Source organism: Labrus mixtus, chromosome 13 (genome assembly GCF_963584025.1).
Source record: "Labrus mixtus chromosome 13, fLabMix1.1, whole genome shotgun sequence".
NCBI classification, from domain to species: Eukaryota; Metazoa; Chordata; class Actinopteri; order Labriformes; family Labridae; genus Labrus; species Labrus mixtus.
Window position 1 is genome coordinate 14,425,432 of NC_083624.1, and position 20,209 is coordinate 14,445,640.

At 39.0% G+C, this 20,209-nt stretch overlaps 1 protein-coding gene across 1 annotated transcript in view; it reads left to right on the top strand.

Annotated features, from left to right (window-relative positions):
• dnah7 (dynein, axonemal, heavy chain 7) overlaps positions 1–20,209 on the top strand; it is an 80,302-nt gene that overhangs the window by 9,382 nt on the left and 50,711 nt on the right. Inside the window, exons 17-30 of the mRNA XM_061054662.1 lie at positions 111–251; positions 384–751; positions 1,229–1,415; positions 7,915–8,108; positions 11,308–11,506; positions 11,737–11,877; positions 13,209–13,421; positions 13,504–13,613; positions 14,257–14,425; positions 14,913–15,015; positions 16,108–16,235; positions 16,468–16,680; positions 17,466–17,564; positions 18,344–18,592. Of these exons, the coding sequence (XP_060910645.1) occupies positions 111–251; positions 384–751; positions 1,229–1,415; positions 7,915–8,108; positions 11,308–11,506; positions 11,737–11,877; positions 13,209–13,421; positions 13,504–13,613; positions 14,257–14,425; positions 14,913–15,015; positions 16,108–16,235; positions 16,468–16,680; positions 17,466–17,564; positions 18,344–18,592 (2,514 nt within the window). The remainder of the gene's footprint in view (positions 1–110; positions 252–383; positions 752–1,228; positions 1,416–7,914; positions 8,109–11,307; positions 11,507–11,736; positions 11,878–13,208; positions 13,422–13,503; positions 13,614–14,256; positions 14,426–14,912; positions 15,016–16,107; positions 16,236–16,467; positions 16,681–17,465; positions 17,565–18,343; positions 18,593–20,209) is intronic.

Genomic DNA, 20,209 nt, shown 5'->3' on the forward strand with positions numbered 1-20,209 from the left:
GATGAGAAGTTAATCCATAAATATATACAATTATTTTGTTCAAAAGTTTTAATCAGAAGTTTGTTTGTTTTTGTCAATTTTGATTTTGATTTAATAACCGACCCATGTAGGTGGAAGGAGATGTTGGGAACTTCTGGCGCACTCTGTACAAGCTGGAGAAAGGCTTCAATGATGTCCCGAAGGCACTGAACATAGCCACCACTATGAAGACAAAGGTGGAGGAATTCAAGGAGCACATTCCTATGGTGCAGGTATGACATTAACATAAGAAATACATTCTGTACTGTAGAGTCAACATAACTTCAATGTCATTCATTGTCACACCATATAGCTAAGTAATCAAAATGTATATTTCAATGTCTTGTTGAACTGCTTCTTCACAGGTATTGTGCAATCCAGGCTTACGTGAACGCCACTGGGAAGCCATTTCAGAGGTGGCTGGTATGTCCCTGCAGCCAGCTGATGATCAGTTCTGTGTGGCTCACTTCTTATCCTTGAGCCTGGATCAGCACCTGAACAGCTTTGAGGGCATCAGTGAGGCAGCCAGCAAGGAGTACTCCCTGGAGAAGGCCATGGAAAAAATGGCTGGTGAATGGGGGGACATGGTGTTCAGCCTCCTGGCCTACAGAGAGACGGGCACCTCGATCCTGTCCTCTGTGGATGAAGTGCAGATGCTGTTGGATGATCATATAGTGAAGACACAAACCATGAGGGGCTCACCTTTCATCAAACCTTTTGAAGTGGAGATACGGTAAGAGAAGGACAGATTATCTTGGAATGATTTGCCAAAACTTAGCTAGTGTATTTTTGCCTCAGTTCAGAATATGACTTTTGTAACTTCGTGAGATTTTTGCAATAAAATGTTGCTGCCAGGCGCTGATTGTAACAGGGTTACCTGCAGCTTTATAAAAATGTTATGTGAGATTTGTTAGATTTCTAAGCTTCTTCTGTAAAGTTTCTAATGATCTTTGTTTTTGGTAATATTGCATACAAACTTTGAATGCCTTCATCCAGCTTGTGGGCGGTAGATAATGATTCCATAGTTAATGTAAAAAAATCAGTTTGTCATGACAATGCAAAAGTTGAAAGTGAAGATTGATTTTTTTAACCTAGTAAAATGATAGTAACTAAGGCTTAACTGACAGGTGAAGCGCATAATTTTATTTTAGCTTTCTCTTGAGATGGTTATGGAACTGTATTTAAACTTAAATTTACCTTTCTTCCAAAGGGAATGGGAGGACAAGTTGCTGCTTCTCCAAGAGATCCTGGATGACTGGTTGAAGGTGCAGTCCACGTGGCTTTACCTAGAGCCCATATTTAGCTCCCCAGATATCATGACCCAAATGCCAGAAGAGGGACGCCGATTCACTACTGTGGACAAAACCTGGAGGGACACCATGAAACAAGTTGCAGTGGTGAGTTGTTCAGTCTATATTAGTTTTGGTATGTGTCTTATGGCACCATGATGCAGTAGTGCTTAAGAAGAACTCTCTGTGGCGTATCTTCTGTAAAAATAAATACATGTTCAATGTATAATCATAGTAGACAAGAAATGTGATCATGAAAATTGCTGTGATAGATAGTGTAGATAACATCCTTCATGAATCTCATTATTTTTAAGTTCTGGTCCCACAGGCCATACCTTAATACTGCAACCAGAATACATTTTTGTTTGCCAAAATGTACGCGTATTAAAAAGATAGAAAAATATATATTAATGCAACTCCACAAAGCCTTCCTGAACTGTGATTATCCAGTGAATAAAGAAAGTTAGGTTTTTGTTAACAGATTCAGGTACATACATTCTCTCAGTCTCTTTCTCATGCATGCATCTCACAATGTTTTGCAGTTGTAGCAAAATAATTGAAGCATTAGCTTATTACACATTAGCCTATATGCCCACCCTTACTTAATATGTGTTTGCTACAAAGTCAAACCCTTTACAATGTGCTGGACTATGATGTATGTCAACTGTAATTTTCCCAACACGTGCCTAGCACTACAGAGAGGGCTTTTGACCCATGAAAGAAAGAGATGGCCTTTTTAAATCAACACAAACTATTGGGTCAAAAGATGAAAATTTAGGTGGCAAAGATGGGCCTAGCGGTTAGGTTGATAACTTGTACCCCATGTGCGGACTCTTTAGTCTTTCAAGCAAGCCGGCCTGGGTTCAAGTCTCCTAATTTCCTTCTCTATCCACTTTCCCTTCCAAATAAAGACAAAAGCCCAAAACACATAAAACATGGAAAGGTGAATATTTAGGACATACTGGAGCTTTTCAACATTATTCAGCTTCAACCGAGAGTAAATCTTTCCTAGAATAATAGTATGGATGGTCAGGGGAGCACACAGTGACATACTTACCCAAAACTCAAAGCAACAGCTAATTAAATCTTGGGTGATGAGGAACACGGTTAACCATTCAATTACTTTATATACCAAAGAGAGCAATTTCCTACAGACTGGTGGCAGGATCTTAATTCTAACTTCAAGTGAAATAAAAATCTATCCTTTGAAATGATGTTTAAGTATTTCAGAGGTGAATTGAAAGAACCAATATTTGTAATGATGTCTGTAAACTTGATCAGAACAGTTACTGGTCAGTATATTCATGTAGGGACAACAAAGCGTAGTTTTGGTGGAACAGAATTTGCAGATCAAAATCCTAGTTTGACAAAAGCAGCTCAGGCTCGATATGTTTACCTTTTAAATAGTCCAATTCAACACACAGCATAAACCAGTTTGTTTTCTAACAAACAAGCACTGTGGTGAGAGTGAAAGGAGAGGGTTATAATGAAATACAGTGGGAAGCTACAGGTATTCAGTCAATTCAGAAAGAAGTTGATTGTCTGAAATGGGATGTGGAAAGAGAGTTCAGAAAGAGAACCGGTTGGAGTAAAATAGAGAGCAAGACAGAAACAACAGAACAACGATAAACAAAAGGAGTGGAGCAGCATCCTCAAAGAGTTTCCAAAGGGTAATTGGCGTCCTCAGTAGACCCGAAATGAGACACATCAATTTCAGCGAGTGTCCTCCAGAAAGCCGAGTCTGACTGCACCATCAAATAGAAATTATAGATTTTGTCTGGAAGGGGCAGGGCTATACTGAACCACAACGAAAATTAGGTCACCAAGGGACAGGGAGTCTGCACAGACAGATGTGCATGTGCATTGTGTAGTCTGCTGCGGGTCGAGTAGTAAAGTTGCTATGTACACAGGTTTTTACTCCTGCATTTGTACTCATCCTCATAAAATAAATCAGGGTACCATTTCTTACATTTATCAACCTTTTTAGAGTTCACTAACGTTAAATCACCAAGTGCTGCATGTATGCTGGGACATCGTTCTCATATACATAAGGCCAATGATGGACCTTTCAGGATGTTTGAATTTAATAACACACTTCAATATGAAGATATCTGTTCCTTTGACGATACACCGCATAGGTTAAATGAATCATATTTTCATAAACAGACAGACTTACCGGTAGTCAAAAACATTTTTAGGATAGGAATGTGAGGAAAGGAGTTATGATTATGTGTATCTTAATGATAAAGCCTTTTTACAAGACACATTCCTAATGTGCATTGTGTTACTGTTGAGTTTGTATTTGATTATACTGGTGATCCTCCTAACAGCTTATTAGTGATGTTAATAGGCTCAAACAGTCAGAATGCTTTTTAAAACAAACTTGTACTGTGTGAATTTAATCAGGAAGTAAAAACACTATTTGCTGTTGGTGTTTTCTGCCTTAGAAGTTAATTTTAAGGCACAGAAGAAATGTTTATTCCAAATACGAAAGCAGGAATCTGTTTAACTGATGTATTACTGTTTTAGAGCACTGAGCAAGATGCACGGGTATAATAGTGAAATGTTTTCTTTTAATTATTTTTTGTTTGTATAATTGTAATTTCAATTTTAAAGTAACTGTTTCAACACCCACCTCAACTCCTATTACACATCAACATTGTAGGTCTCTAAAATGCATTGGTGTCATTTTTATTTTTATTTAAGTACAGTTTGCCGATAAGAGGATCTTGGCATTACTTGGACCTGCAAGAAAGACAAAATACTTGTCATACCTACGGCCTAAAGTTCTTGCTTGAGATTGTGTGACGTGTTCACATGAAAAACGTATCCCTGTCAGATAATTGGCGTCGGCAATAGCTAAGTCTGTTGGGACTTGGGTTGGGAACCAGAGGTTCACTGGTTCAAGTCCCAGTGTGGACCAAAAAATAAAAAATTGCAAGTTGGTCTAGCTGGAGAGGTGCCAGGGCACTTCCCTAGTACTGGTGAGGTGCCCTTGAACAAGACACAAAGCCTTAACAGTTCTGCGTATCAGTGTGTAACAGCCCCACTCTGACGTCTCTCCACTAATACATGTCCACAGATAAAAAACATGACATGAAAAACTTAGAGCCAAACTTTTTGTACTGTCCAGACACTGTTCATAAATATTTAGTTTATATAGTTAAACACTACGATGTTTATTACTTTTTGCCGTTGCATTTTTGGAAACAAAGTTAATATTTTTTGTATCTCTTATTTACATATTCTTATTTTATCTATTTTTTATTAGTCATGGGAAACCTACAGTACTGCCAATTAAGATGAACAACGATGTGAAACAAAAAAAAGATTATTCAGAAAATGCTCTTCTTCTCATCGTTTACAACCAATACCTTGAAATGTTTCAAGCTAATGATTCTGTTCCCCACACCCCCCACGTAGGTCAGTTATTGGAAGAAGCCCCTGCATAGACTCATACTACATCAAAATGTGACAAACAACACATCTCTTCATCTTGTCCATAGCATTGATCAGCAGTGCATGAAATTGGAATCATCTCAACTCCATGCCACCACAGAACAGTGTCAGCTAAAAGGCAGGCTACAGTGCAGCTCTCCTATCAACATATCACATCAAGGTTTATTTTTCCCAGGCTGCTGTCACCAGATCGACCACTTGGAGCTGCTCTAGATCCACTGATTTGTCAGTGCCTTGCAGCCCCCATATCCTAACTTAATTCTGCAACCTGTTTTTATGTGTTATTTATCCACTATTGCATACTCAATTGCTGGACCAAATCAATTCAAATCAAAGACGTGTTTCTATGAACCTGCTATCTTTTAACTTAGCAGCATCAGACACCTTTACCCCTCTTATCTAATAAGCAAGAAATAAACCATGATGGCATTTTGTTTACTATTAGCCTGTGGGATTACAATTTTTTCCCAAACTCTCTGAAATCAGCAGAATGTCCCTTGGAAATACAATACATTTTGTTTAAATCCTCGTAGTGTTGTGTGCATCAAAATGGAAGATAGAAAAATACTATGTGAATGTTATCATTTTTCACCACACAAAGTGCAGACCTGCTAAAATTCAACTTTGGATAGTTCCTGTCCTCCATCGAAGCCGTCTGTTTGGATCATAAAAGCCACATTGTCGCATTAGAACATTGTTATCCTCTCAGTGTGCTCATGAATAGCTTCCTGCTGGCGGTCTGAATATAAAAAAGAGCACTCTTATAACAGTGTCCTCCAAAATAGGCCAAAACCAGAGGTCTGATTAAATCCATGAAAAGCCTGAATAGCTGTTGGCTCAGCTTTGTGTTTCCTATTTAAACAGAGTCAGCATTCATTGTGAGTGTCAGTTTAAGTCTTATCTAATAGCTAATGCATCATGAAAATGCTCTAAATGGTTTTTATCTGTCATTTGTACTGTTTATTCATTTATTTTATTCTGAACAGATTGGGTGGAAAAGTCACTTGGGCATGAATCAAAAGGCCCTGAACTCTGCTTCCACTTCAGAGGTTGTAAGAAATCAATCACAAATCATGAGTGATCCTAAACAATTATCATCCTGTTGTAGCTACACTTGATGGTTGTGGGTTTGACACAACTTAAAGAAAGAAAGAGATGATTTCTTTACATTAGCTGTACTTTAGGATTCAGACCTCGGGTTCATCATGATACAATATGATACTCAATACGTGGCCCACGATATTGATACAGCGATTCTTCTGAAATTGTTCTAATGCAAGATAATCATATAATGATTCATCATGATATCTGATTAACTGAAGTACATAAAAGCCCCCTAAAAGATAAAGTGCAGGATAAATGTATTTATCCACTGCAATTTGGTGTCAGTTTCACCTGTTATGCTTCATCCTTTGACCCCTTATCTTTAACATTATCCCGCCGTTGTCTCCTTTTACTGTTATCCATCTTCTTCTTTGGCCCCTCAACGTTACCCTCATTCATGTCATAAGCACGACAGCAAGGTATCATGAAGTGGTGACGTGAGTCAAATTGGCAGGAACATCTGAGAGCCGTTATAAGGCGCCTTTTTAAAAAGAAATTAAAACTGATATTTTGCACCAATAAAAAAACCCTGTATTACCATCAGGACGACAATATTTTCTCCCACCTCGACTGTGCTTTTCTCTTAATGGACAGCTTGATACAAAGCAGAACATATGCCAAGCCAAAGAATTGCATTAATTTATATGAGCTTATTTATCATCTGCAGTTACAGAAACAGTACAGGGTGAATTCATTCTACTACACAGTTGTGATTTTTTTGCGAACATTTCAAACTCTTCTACATCCAGTTGTTTTTCTTTCTACCAAAGATAAAATAATCTCAAGGCAATTTGCTGACATCAAACGAAGATGAAAGTGTACCTTCCTTTTCTATGGGCTAGCTATTAAACTATATCAGCTTTTCCCTTCCACTGAGTATTGTTTCAATTTCAAAAAGCTAGAAGCCATGTTGACAAGTCTAGCTTGGATCAAAAGAGTGTTTTTTTTTGCAGAGTGAAATGGGCTGTAAGTAAGACGTTTATAGCTAGGATAAATGATAAAAGCCTCTAAAGCTGCAGGAATAAACACAGTTTTTTTTTTGTTTTAGACATCTCTACCTTTGAGTCTGCAAGAGCAGGGCGAGTCGAGATGTTTTATGTTACTCCATGTCTCCTACTTTCGCTTCACACTAACTCTGCAGTTAGCTCCTTCTTGCATTTTGTTTCACTCTAATCAGAGGATGATGTCAGGCTGAGCTGTGCACCTCATTTAAAAAACGCTAACGTTTCATATGATCAGGTTCATGCATTCACTGTCCAGCCATGAAGATTAGAAAGACTTTTTATCTAGGCACTTCCTGGGGCTGACAGTTTCAGAGGATATTCAATTAGGGTACGGATGGGATGATATCAGAGCTGAAATATTTCATATGTGCCTGACAGGCTCCAGGTGAAATCTCTATTACTGTCCTATCATAGATTTTTAAGAGTGCTGTATGACAACTGTGCATCACTGTGGAACATAGAGGAGATGTTGCAAAAGGAAGCTATTGCAGTGTCTTAGTGTTACCTTAACGGCAGCAGTTACAAAACTCTGCTGTTGGACAGATATGAATATCTTAATTTACCAGAAATGCCAGCTATTGAAAAATGTAGCCATGCCTAGGCATAAAAGGGGTAAAGTTAAGCTGTAATTGGAACAGCACCGTTTGTGGCAACACTTACAGGCCACTTTGCAGTGCATGGTGTTATTTGACTTGGGAGTGAATGTGAGAAAAATGCTGCTTTCTTGATGATAAAGTGGCCTTGAGAGGTCTATTAAAGCCTTACAGTTTTAGGAGGCAGAAAGAGATGTGGAATTCAGGAAATATTCTGCTGAGGGTAAATAGAAAACAGAAACATGGACCTTGAAGTAAGTCTGTATCTACCTGGAATTGTCCAGAGAGGTAAAATATGTCCATCTTATGGGTCTTTTTTGGGAGATGATCATGATAATAAGATAGCACAGCTTCCTGATTGACAACATAATCTATCGTCAAAGGCAGTTGAAAGCAACCAATCATTGATTTAACTGTCTCACTCACAGTATATTCCATCTGTGTTAGGACAACCACGTGTTGGCAGTGATTGCCATCGACAAGATGCTAGAGAGGCTTAAGAAGTCCAATGAACTTCTGGATCTGATCCTCAAAGGTCTTAACAACTACCTGGAGAAGAAGCGTCTCTATTTTCCACGGTTCTTCTTCCTGTCCAACGAGGAGCTGCTGGAAATTCTCTCAGAGACCAAAGACCCAACAAAGTAAGAATACTAACCATGTAGACTGTGTAGAAGAAGTGGATGTAGACAATGCAGGAGCGGTTTTAGCCTGCTTTCTTTATTTAATGACCAGGACTTAGCTGAAAAAGGATGTTTAATTATTGGAAACTGATGAGTAAATGACTCTAATCCCTAGTTCATCTATCACCTAGTGTGGATTTCCACAATGAATTAAAGGTTTCAAACTGGTTTCTAGTATTCTTAAAGACTGACTGACACCAGTTATGGTGCTGTTTAGAGTACATTTTTAGAAACTGCAATTTCTGGTGAAACAATACCTCAAAAGGGGATGTCAAGATTCCTCTGAGATCCTCCAGAACAGTTAGAGGGGGAAAAAACAAAACAGTAGAAGCCAAACTCAAAAGGAATTGCAGAGATAGAATAGCACGTCACCCTTTTTGTCAATCTCAATAACGGCAATACGGCAAGTTCTTCTTGAACACATGACTGTGCTTGCTGACACCGACTCAACAATCATCATTGTCTTCATCTTAGTTGGTATACTGCCAAGGTGTTTGCTAAACATGAACAGATGCCTTTAACAACTATTTTCCCTGCTGAATAAATGGACATTTAACTTCAAACCATTCGACCAACTACGTCTTAAAATAGGAAAACAAATTGAGCACAGTTTATACAAGCTGAAGCCTACTTAATTGCTGTTTGAAACAGTTCATCACAGTCTTTCATATTCGTCGCTAAATGAATTGTAGAATTCTAGTCTTCGATTGAAATTGACGGCTATTTGAAATTCCACTGAAATGTGTGGCACTTCAGTGTTCATTACCCTGCGGGTAAGTGATGTCCAATGGCTTTGTCGAGTGTGGCTAATTTCAGCAGCACCACCAGTCTACAGTCCTCCTTGCAGATTAATATCCACATGCCTGAGCTGAATGTGCAAACACAATGCTCTGGTTAAGCGGTTATGCCAGTTACCTGTGCTGCTTCCACAAGATGCCATACTTAACCTGTGCTAGATTTACACCTGAGTACTAAAGCGGGGGGAGAAGGCCTGTTAACTGGAGCTACAGTGCCAGTTAATGGTGGGTGGCAGGTGGCTGGGTTACAGCAATTGACTGGCATTGTGGGCCCACATCAATACAAATATCAAAATTAGTTGAACAGATTAGTAATTCTGTTGCCACTAAATGATTAATTGACTACTTGCACATATCCCTCGTTTAGAATAACAGCCAGATATGCTTTAGGTCACAGCTCCTTTGATAAGTCTTTACTACAGGGACCTCTCAACCAGGATACAGATGTTAACATGTGTTTACATCCTCTTGTATAACTGTTGTCACTTCTGGCCTAAATAAAAAAATGTCTCTCTCTTAGTGTAAATTAATAGCATCTGTTGTGTGTAGTCTCTTCGAAAATCAAACTGCCCCCTTGACCAGCTTCTGTACCAAATATGATAAGCTTGATGAAACCAGAGGGCAGTTCTTATCAAACAACAAAGATTTAGCACGTCGAAAGGAGTAAATCAATTTGAAAAGATGTTCTCCTTTGAGAAACCAATGTTTGGGCTCACACATTTTTTCAGCTAACCACATGCCTACTTGACCTCTGAAATGGTTTCCCCCTGAAATGAAGTCCTCTGCTTACCTACCTTTGCCTCATTTAGGGCTTTTGCTTCTCAATGAATTAATGATTATAGACAAAAGATGTTCTAGTCTCTCACTCTTTCCCTGCTGTTTCCATTTATCTTTTCGCTTTAACCCTCTCTCTCTTCTTCTGTTCTCTCTTTGACTTGTGGAAATTGTCACAGAATCAGTGCAGAGCCATGTACTCATATAAACTCTCCTGAAAAGAAGGGATTTCTGCTTTAGTTGGGGTGTCTGGAGTACTAGGACATAGTGTAATGCCATTCTCAGGAGATTGCTATTTTGATTTTTTGAGAATATGAGCCTCTGCTCTGTAAATGTAGTCCTTGGCTGACAAAACAACCTACTTTTATTTCAGGTATGTATAAGAAGAAAGGTTGTATTACTTCAGGATGGGAAATCTTGTTATTGCACACTTCCCTGAGTTATTTTCTGCACCGAGAAGGAATATGCTTAAGGCCAACAAAGTGTAGCAACAGAAACACAGACCTTTGAGGCAGTAAAACATGGGGAAAATGCTTTGTTTATTGTGTAAGCAGCAAGTCAGTCACATTGCTTGTTGTGAACCATTGGCTGTGTATAAATAGTGGACTTATCCAAAATGATGTCTCCAATTGCTTTTAGGACTGCCCTTAAAAAGTGTCTAGTTTGACACGCTCTTTCAAGCCAGAAGTGACCACATTTGCTAAACATTAAGCCTTAATATAAGGTGATACAATGAGGTTTATAAAATATTGTCCCTATACAGTTGTCATAAATAGAGAACTTAGCTATGGAAAGCTCAACTTTCATTCTGTTTAATTCTGCTGTTAAGTTAGTCAATTTATGTAGGCCTCTGTGGGGTTCAACTCACATTGGGAGGCAGAACATTTTCTCACAAATTCAGACCCTGGGTTGCAAACTTCTGCTTTGCACCATGTAGACATCCAAGAATATCTGAGCAAAATGTGCCACTGCTGTAGTTTTCTCACCAATCCTTCTATGACCTCCGGTGGCTACAAAAGCATCACCTAGTGTTTGAGGGGAAATGCAGCTACGATCAAGGGCCCTTCTCTTAGATATGGAACCTGATTTAAGAAAAGGATCTCTAAGATTAGGGGCAGTAACATGTGTTAAAGCTGTGAGGTAGTTCTTTCTCTCATGTTTTATGTCTTCTTTTTTGTTTTTTTAAATGTCACAGAAGGGGACAGGGATTCAAACTGTGTGCATATAATAAATGCTTATTTTTCAATAATTATCTGAAAAGAAAACCTCCTAAACATGAACGTCAGCTGCATACTAAAAACATATTCTAGGGGTTACCGATAAACATTGAATGTGCTTTTTAATGTGATTGTGGTTTATTCAAACTACTCCAAAGTGGAGGATTTTCATTTTAGAAAATGTTATCCTGGTGAGAATTGATACACGTTTTGTGTTGTTGTCAATCCTGTCTTTGGGTAAGAAGGATCTTCTGTCTCAATGTAACACTTGTTAAAGCTTAATGTCTGTGTTACAGACACAGACAGAAAGTATTCTGATAAAAACAGAATCTACTGCAAGTTTTTACAAATTCTTGCCTTACTCTCCTTCAGGGTGCAGCCACATCTGAAGAAGTGCTTTGAAGGCATCGCTAGTGTTGTCTTCACCAATTTATTGGACATCACTCACATGAAGAGCAGTGAGGGTGAAGTAGTGCTGCTGCTGGATATCATTTCCACATCTAAAGCCAGGGGACAGGTGGAGAAGTGGCTTCTGGAACTTGAGAATGGCATGATGGCCTCCCTGCACAAGGTGTTGTTTGGTTCATTATGGCCCTATTGTACTTTTTTATTTACACTCACAAGCAAATTGAAGTTTTCGTTTTAATTTAACTGAAATTATATATAAAAATATAAATTATAATAAACCAAGCTCGCTGTTTAATAATATTGAGCCAGCACATACACAAGGCTTTCAAATATCACTCAGGATACAGATACAATGTAAAAAGAATCCATTGTCTCTCTTGTGGTGCATTATAGGTAATCGGTGAGGCCATAGAGGCGTACCCCAAGGAGTTGAGGATACACTGGGTGTGTGCGTGGCCAGGTCAGACTGTGCTCTGCGTCTCACAAGTGTACTGGACAAAGGATATTCATGAAGCCATTAAATCAGGAAAGAAGGTGAGCAACTATTGTTGTATTTGTTGACATGCATTATATATTCTAGACCAGAGGTTCTCAACTGGTGGGTCGGGACCCTAATATTGGGTGCAGAACCCTTTTCAGTGAGTCTTGAATGTGTTCCTGGGGGGAAATAAAATTCAAAAAGTCAATGAAGTGCTTTTTAATCATATTTTATTGTTCCGTTTCTTTATTATGTTTTATACCTTCTGAGGTCCATGCTGCACAATTTTTAATTAAATAAATCTGATTGGTTGAAAAACATCAGACATTTGGGTTGCGATTGTTCATGAAGAAGTTGTTGCTGGGCCCTGAGGCCAGACTATACTTTCCATATTTTAGTGTCAGGGTATGTCATTGCATTAAAAACTTTAATGGAACAGACTCTAGTAGCCATCTGGATAGAGAATATCCTGTTCACTGTAAATAACATTTTTCAGCTTAGATAAGAAATGAAAAGCTTGGTTTGCAACTTCTTATTGTGCAGCTGACTTTATACTCATTACAGCTAGTCTTTTTCTATATTCTAACCTTCCTTATCCTGTTGAAAAGCTGCCTTGTGTTTATGAAACACATCATTTACAATGTGGTCTACAGTTCAATGATGTCTCGATCAAAGCTGTGACCATGGTAACAGCTTGCATTAGACAAACATAATATACAGCATGCTGTGAAATTACATAATGTCTTTATCAAAGTTGTTGCTATAGTAACATACATTATGTTAAGTATGTCAGACGGAGCACGAGGAACAGCTTAAACAAGAGATATAAGAGGTCGGATGAGGTCAACAGTCTGATTATCTGTATATAAACTGTATTCTCGACTGATTACTTTTCAATGAGTGTGATGCTTACAGTAATGACTTACAAGGTGGCACTATCTGCAAGCTATCATCGAGTTCATTACTGCTGAGATTTTTACACAGCGCCAGTGGTGTATTAGGGAACAGATGGTTTGAAAGTGAATTAGAAACTATATTAAATCTGTCACATCAAATGGAGAGCACCTACATGTAATAATCTGACAGCTCGAGGTCTGCTGCCATATCCAGTTATAATATAATGCTTTGTTATAAAAATTGGACTGGAAAACCCCTCATCTGGGTACATTATGTTCTTTTAATCTCCTTCAAGACACAAGAGTTTGTACATTTTCTTTTTTTTAAATGTCATTTCCAGCATGCATTAAAGCAGGAAACATGCAGCGTTCTACATGATGACATTGATGGACTTTGTAGATGACCTTCAGTTTATAGATGAAAGCATGTTCTGTCTTCAATATACTGCAGCATGCTTTACCTTCGATAATACCATGTTCCTCTCCTTCAGGCCTTAGATGACTACCTGGAGCAGAACAATAGACAGATTGATGACATTGTGGCACTTGTACGTGGCAAGCTATCCAAGCAGACCCGTGTGACCCTCGGAGCCCTTGTTGTGCTGGACGTCCATGCCAGGGATGTGCTCGCTACCCTGGTGCAAAAGGGGATAAGCGATGAGAACGACTTTGAGTGGCTAAGCCAACTACGCTACTACTGGGTGGTAAGTAAAAAGGGGCAACAGTTGTCCATGTGCTTTCAGAACACATAAAGAATACTCAGTGTTTCACTTCTGAACTACACAGGAAAACCACCTCCAGACTAAGATGATAAATGCTGGTTTGCCTTATGGTTACGAATACCTAGGAAACACTCCCCGTCTGGTAATTACCCCCCTCACGGACCGCTGCTACCGGTAAAGTTACTTCAAAAGCCCCTTCAACTGTTCACTGTCAATTGTTTGTTATCTGTGCAGCCAGATGTCTTGTCTTGTTTGTTATGATTATAACAACACCAATTTGAGCTAACTACGTACTATATGTCCTTACACTATATGTCAATCATCTTTTTTTAATTATTTTTATCTTTATTATTATTTTTTTTTTTTTCTTCAGAACTCATCTTGTAGTCCGTCATCATATTGGTTCTTGTTTAGCTGTTTGAGTTGTTACTAAAGGTTACTGCAAGAACTTGTTTAATGTTGTGTAGTCTGAATTTATATTACGGTATATTTTATTTCAGTCAATAGCTTTTGCCCAAATTCACCACTACATTATTTCCATATCCCTGTAGAGAAATTCCCAGTTTGTCCCGTATGTTAGTATGTAGGAGATTAAAAACTGATTTTTCTGAAGGCTCAGCACTCAAAAGCTGCCACTGTCCTCAAAACAGTCTTCATCAAATTTTCACTGAATGTTTTATTAGCTAGAGTAGACATACTTTGACATGAGCTGTCATCAAAACTATGTACGTAGTACAGTGATAAACACATAATCACCTTAATCATTGACTGACTATGAGCTATTACATGTGCTGTACTCTTGCTGTTCCCTCTACAGCACTTTGTTTGGGGCCCTTAGCCTTCATTTGGGAGGGGCCCCAGAGGGTCCGGCTGGCACAGGAAAAACAGAGACAACCAAAGACTTGGCTAAAGCTGTGGCTAAACAATGTGTTGTGTTCAACTGCTCTGATGGACTGGATTACATTGCTCTTGGCAAATTCTTCAAAGTGAGTAAATACTCAAATCAAAAGTTACATTTTGTAGAATTGTGTTACTGCTTCTTATCCAAACTTCAACTGGAAAATATCTTCCACCTTGGAATACACCTCAGCACAGTCGATAATGAAAGGTGACGTGGGATTGAAATCCTTTACGATTCTTTTTCTGACTTTAAAGGAGCATACAACATTTAAACACCAATGTCAACACACTAGCACGTTAAGAACTATGAAATATTTGTCCTTACTGAAATAGCAGTGCAGTCATGACTCCATCTTGGGGATTTCTTCACTGCCCCCATTCTTAAATGGCTTTAAGAATCCCGTTTTTGTGTACACTGATTTTCCTAAGCCCTTCTGAGAATGTCCTCTGGCTTGCCATGCTGACATAGTCCTAACTTACTCAGGCAAAAGTTGCTTGTGTATACAATAAAGAGTGTGTGATGATGTTTTATTGCCAATCCGTCTGTGTGTGTTTTTCTGCATGTGTACCCAGGGCCTTCTGTCCTGTGGAGCCTGGGCCTGCTTTGATGAGTTTAACCGCATTGACTTGGAGGTGCTGTCTGTTGTGGCTCAACAGATTCTCACAATACAGAGAGGTTTGAGGTTTTTTTTTTTTGGCTTTCTGTGTCTTTGCTCTTTGGTAAGCTGGCAATGTACCAAAAATGAATATGGTGCTTTTTTTTTGTGAGGGTAAAAAACAGGTTTTTGACTCTAAAGGGATGCAGCTCGAAGCTAAGGCAATTTGTGTATACTAGCCAGCAAAACTTCAAGCACATTTTTGTTCTGCACTGCACACCCGTATGTCAAATGTGTTTCATGGGGGTACAGTGACTTACATTTCAAGATGCAACAGCAAAATGGATAAACAGATTTTTCTGAACTAAAAACATACTTTTGAAAATGCTCAGAAGTTTCTATTTCATATCTTGCTTTTATCTGTTTCCCCATCTGAATTGTGGATAGAGGGAGTTGTGTTAGGTATATGTCATTAAAACTAAAAATTCAAAAAAGCAACATTTTTAACAATATGGAAAATAGAATTGACTTGTCTGACTTAGGTCCTATCTAAACTGTAAAGCATAGTATCATTTGGTTGTGAGTAAAGATTTGTTAATGTGTATTTGTGTGCACAGATTTGTCATTAACTGATTCTGTCACATGGTGTGTATAGATATGCTCCTTAGGGTGTGTTCATCATAAAAAGAGTTTGAAGAGGCAGAAACTTTTAAAGTCAAATAAAGCTTAACTCACTGATTGATTTCAAACCTTTAATAGTGACACTTCTCTCAAATACAGTCACAAACCCGGGTCAAACTTACACACATTACCAACACCGCGGTCACATTATTTGGTCTCCCCACACCCATCCTAACAGGATTGAACAGGAAAGCTCACATGTATTGCAGCCACAATAGAACAGGACATCACACATCCTCTAAATCAGCACCCTTCTCATGAGACTCCCAGCAGACATAACTGCCCTAAACCATCCATGTGTTTTTGTGTATTGTGTACTGTGTAACCTTTACTGTTGATTTTGTATGTGCTGTCACTGTTTGTTGATTGCTGTGAAAGAGAATTTCCATTTTGGACAATAAAGTCTGAGCCTGATAAATGTCTTTGCCAGACTCAAAATGCACAAATGATAAGTCAATTTGAACCACTTCTAAGTACATGTGTGTGTGCAGGAATTGTTGCCCATGTTGAGCTGCTGATGTTTGAAGGGACAGAGCTAAGACTGAACCCTTCCTGTGCTGTATTCATTACCATGAATCCTGGATATGCTGGTCGCTCTGAGTTACCAGACAACCTCAAGGTACATTGTCTGGATCTCTGATTTTGTCTGTCCATTTAATCAAGACTACTGGAAAACATTTTTTAAGACATATGCACACACATAATTGAAGTATTATACAAAAGTAAAAAATCAGTAATATGGTTTTCCTGACCTGAAGTTTGAAATCAAAGCTTTTTTTCAGCCTGTCTCAAACACTATTGATGAAAAAGCTAGTTTATTTTACTTTGTAAAAATACCTCTTTTACATCAGGCTCTGTTTAGGACTGTTGCGATGATGGTACCGGACTACGCAATGATTGCAGAGATTGTCCTCTACTCCTGTGGCTTTGTGACTGCACGTCCCCTGTCGGTGAAAATAGTGGCAACCTATCGACTCTGCTCTGAGCAGCTATCCTCACAGCACCACTATGACTACGGGATGAGGGCTGTCAAGTCTGTGCTGACTGCTGCTGGAAACCTCAAGGTCAATATTTTCCCACAAACTTCCTCCAGTGTCAGTTTAAAATTACCATAGTGCCCCTATCAGCATTTTTGTTTTTTAAAATACCTCATACTGTTTTGTGACAGCTAAGAAAAGTAAAACACAATCTCTGATCATACAAGGCAAATGCTAAAATGAGTCCCTAATTGGGGTGCAAGAATTTCTCAACTCTTTCACAGTTTGTTTTGATGGAGCAAGTTAATAGGCAAAAATGCACACATATGAGTGTACCATCTTTCCTGATTCCTTACACAGACTTAATTAACATGTAGGGGTTGTGAGTTTATTTTATCTAGGGTTGGCTACATGTTGGTAAGTCTGTGATTATATTTGGATACTGTGCACAAGTAAAACTGATTGTATGAAACTGAAAGTAATCTTTAGATGCCAGGAATGTAAAGAACTGGCCCATACCCCTTATTTTCTATACACAATGACTGACAATATGAAGTGTTTTGCAGTGATGTGTCAGAGAGGAGGAAAAGAACTGTGAATTTGGCTTTCAAATAGAATATTATCAACAGACATTGTCTTTGAGATATGCCCCCACTTAGGTGAACTGGTGCATACATGTAATTTATGTCATTAGGTTTCAAATAGAGTTAGCAGGGACATTTCTCCTGTTATATTTTCATGTGTTTATAAAGCTACATGATTCTGCTGTTTCTCACATGTCTGCTTATCACATCCCTTAGTGTTGTCTGCTTTATGTCCTCACATTTTATCATGACCTCTTCATCCTGGGGGCTGGGTTTGTTTCTCTGCAGCTCACTTTTCCAGAGGAGAATGAAGACACCCTGTTGCTGAGATCCATTATTGATGTCAATCTGCCCAAGTTCTTGTCCCATGATCTGAAGCTGTTTGATGTACGTGCAACATGAGCTGAGCTCCTCTGTCTTGATTAATGGAGCGATGCACATCATGTGATGTCAGCCCATGTTTATTCCACTCGGTTCATTTTGAACCATGATGTAAAAGGATATTCAAGTCTGTTTGAGTCAAAACAGTTCACTCAAGTGTGGGTGTGATTGTGAGCGAATGTATGGTTATACTGAGTTTCTGAATATGTGTGTTTCCGCCATGTGTCTCTGTGGCCTCACCAAAACACATCAAGGGGAAAATTTGTCTTTGTGAGACACAAGCCTTTTCACGCATGAACTCCTAACATTTTCTGGATAATTCCAGAGATTAGGATTAAGATTGAGGCCCTGACATTTTTAGAAACTTGCCTTTTACACATGAACCTCACAGCTGGAGACTATCTGTGTTGGGAGCATTCTCACAATATAAAAACTATTAGTGTAGTAGTAGTAATATAGAGCAGCATACTCTGCTCAACATGATCCACTTGCTGGTGATTACCTGTTCTATTTACTCATCAGCTCACACCGACCCTACACAGACATTTTATTAGGGGGCTGGCCAGAAAAGTCAGGATAAGGTCAGGGTGAACCAATTCAGCTGTTTGAAATCACACATACATCCCCCCAGACTAAGCCAGGATGTTTTTCAGGAAAGTGGGGCATTACTGAAAGGGTCTTTAACTTGTAAGTGCGTTTAAAATTGTTTAGGCATGGAAGTTCTTTTATTCCACTCCATGCTTACTCCCTCACTGTGTCTAAACTACTTCATCTCTCCATCGTAGGGCATCACCTCTGACCTCTTCCCAGGGGTCCAGCTTCCAAATCGAGACTACAGTGTCCTAATGGATGCCATCAAGGAAAACTGTAAGCTCATGAACCTGCAGCTCACTGAATTCTTTGCTGAGAAAATCCTGCAGATCTTTGAGATGATGATAGTAAGGCATGGTTTCATGCTTGTGGGCGACCCCTTTGGAGGCAAGACCAGTGCCTATCTTGTGCTGGCAGCAGCCCTTCAGGATGTCTATACAAAGGTATGGATATGCATTCAATACGCATTGTGAAAAAAAAATCCTAAAAACAAATCTATTGTCTCGAGTGTCAAGCATGAGTGCAATCACAACGTGTCATTTTCTCAGGGTCAGTGTTGTAATTTTCATCTATAGATATAAACAATTTAAAAAGTTGTATATGCTAACTGTGATGAAATGAGCAAATAAATATTAATTGGTATTTAAAGGTTCCATATTATGCTTTTTCTGGTTTTATATGCCCTTTAGTGTGTTTTCCAAGTGTCCTGTGCATGTTAAGGCACATCTATGTGCAAAAATTCAAAGTCCGCGGAAACGTGGCTTCTCCTACCTCCTCCTGTTAGCTGTAGCATTAGCTACATGTAACGCTCGGTTCTAGCCCCGCTCGATAAAAATTGTCAGTGCGGCGTCATTTTCAGTGTGATATCACTGATCTAAGTCCATTGGCTCGTTGTGGCAAGCGACAGAGCGGATCGGCAGACCAATCAGAGCAGACTTGGCCCACGTGGGGTCTAACAGTGGGGGCTCAGCAGAGCGTAGCTGACGGACTCAGAGCGTAGAGGGAGCAAGGAGGAGCAGTACATGAAAACAGACACTTTTTTTCAGACTTTAGCTATTGTGAACGTACAAAAGTAGGTACATAGATTAAATATACAAACCCCAAAAAGGGCATAATATGGGCTCTTTAAGAATTTAAACAGATTTGAATGAATGAGTAATATTTGGCCTCAAGTTGTTCTTCAGCTTTTTTATTTGATGATCTTTCACGGTACACTTAGTCTTGATCACTAGCAACTTTCAACCACTTTGTTTTCTTGGTTGCATTTCCGTCGTTGTCCTTGAGGTCCGACTTATCTATTATGTTCTTGTCAGATATAAATCTAGTCAATCTGTCAGTGCTTCTGGGAGAAAAACCTTATTTTCAGTTGGTTAACCATGCTTTTATTAATTGTGTTTTATTACAAACTTTGATGGGGCTTCCTGAGTCCTTGGGACATTACCTTCCCCCTGTCAGTAAAAAATCATATGAACTTTCATGTCAGGTAAAAATACGTGTTACACTCAATATCCAAGGCTTATCTGTGATACATGTTTGTGTGAAGTAAACACATCCATCCAATTTGTCAGAGCTGTAGTCTTTGTTTAGTAGTTATCGATCTCACAGAGAACAGCAGAACTGGCTTGTTGTATTTACATGGCTGAGAGCCTGAGAGCCATCCCACTGAGGAGACAGATGAAGGCCTGCTGATGGAGCGCTGGGGAATGCCACATTTGTCATCGTCATTCTTGTTGCTGCACATCCACTGATCATGTCCAAACCCCCCTCCCCTTTCTCTACTAGATTTTTTTTCAGCAGATTGTTTTTCTCATTGTTTTTTATTCAAAGTGACAACTTGTCCTCAAAGCTGTTTGTTCTATTTTTTAAAATAGTTTTTCTCAGTAAGCAGAAGTCCTGTTATATAGGCAGAAATCTTACAAGCCATTTATTCATATTGACACAGACAAGTCATACAAATGAGTAGCTTGGCATTAGGGGCGGGGGCAATCACCAGAGGCCCCACGTTACGATATTGTCACGATATTATATTTTAAATATTTTGCTATATGCTGAGACTTGCG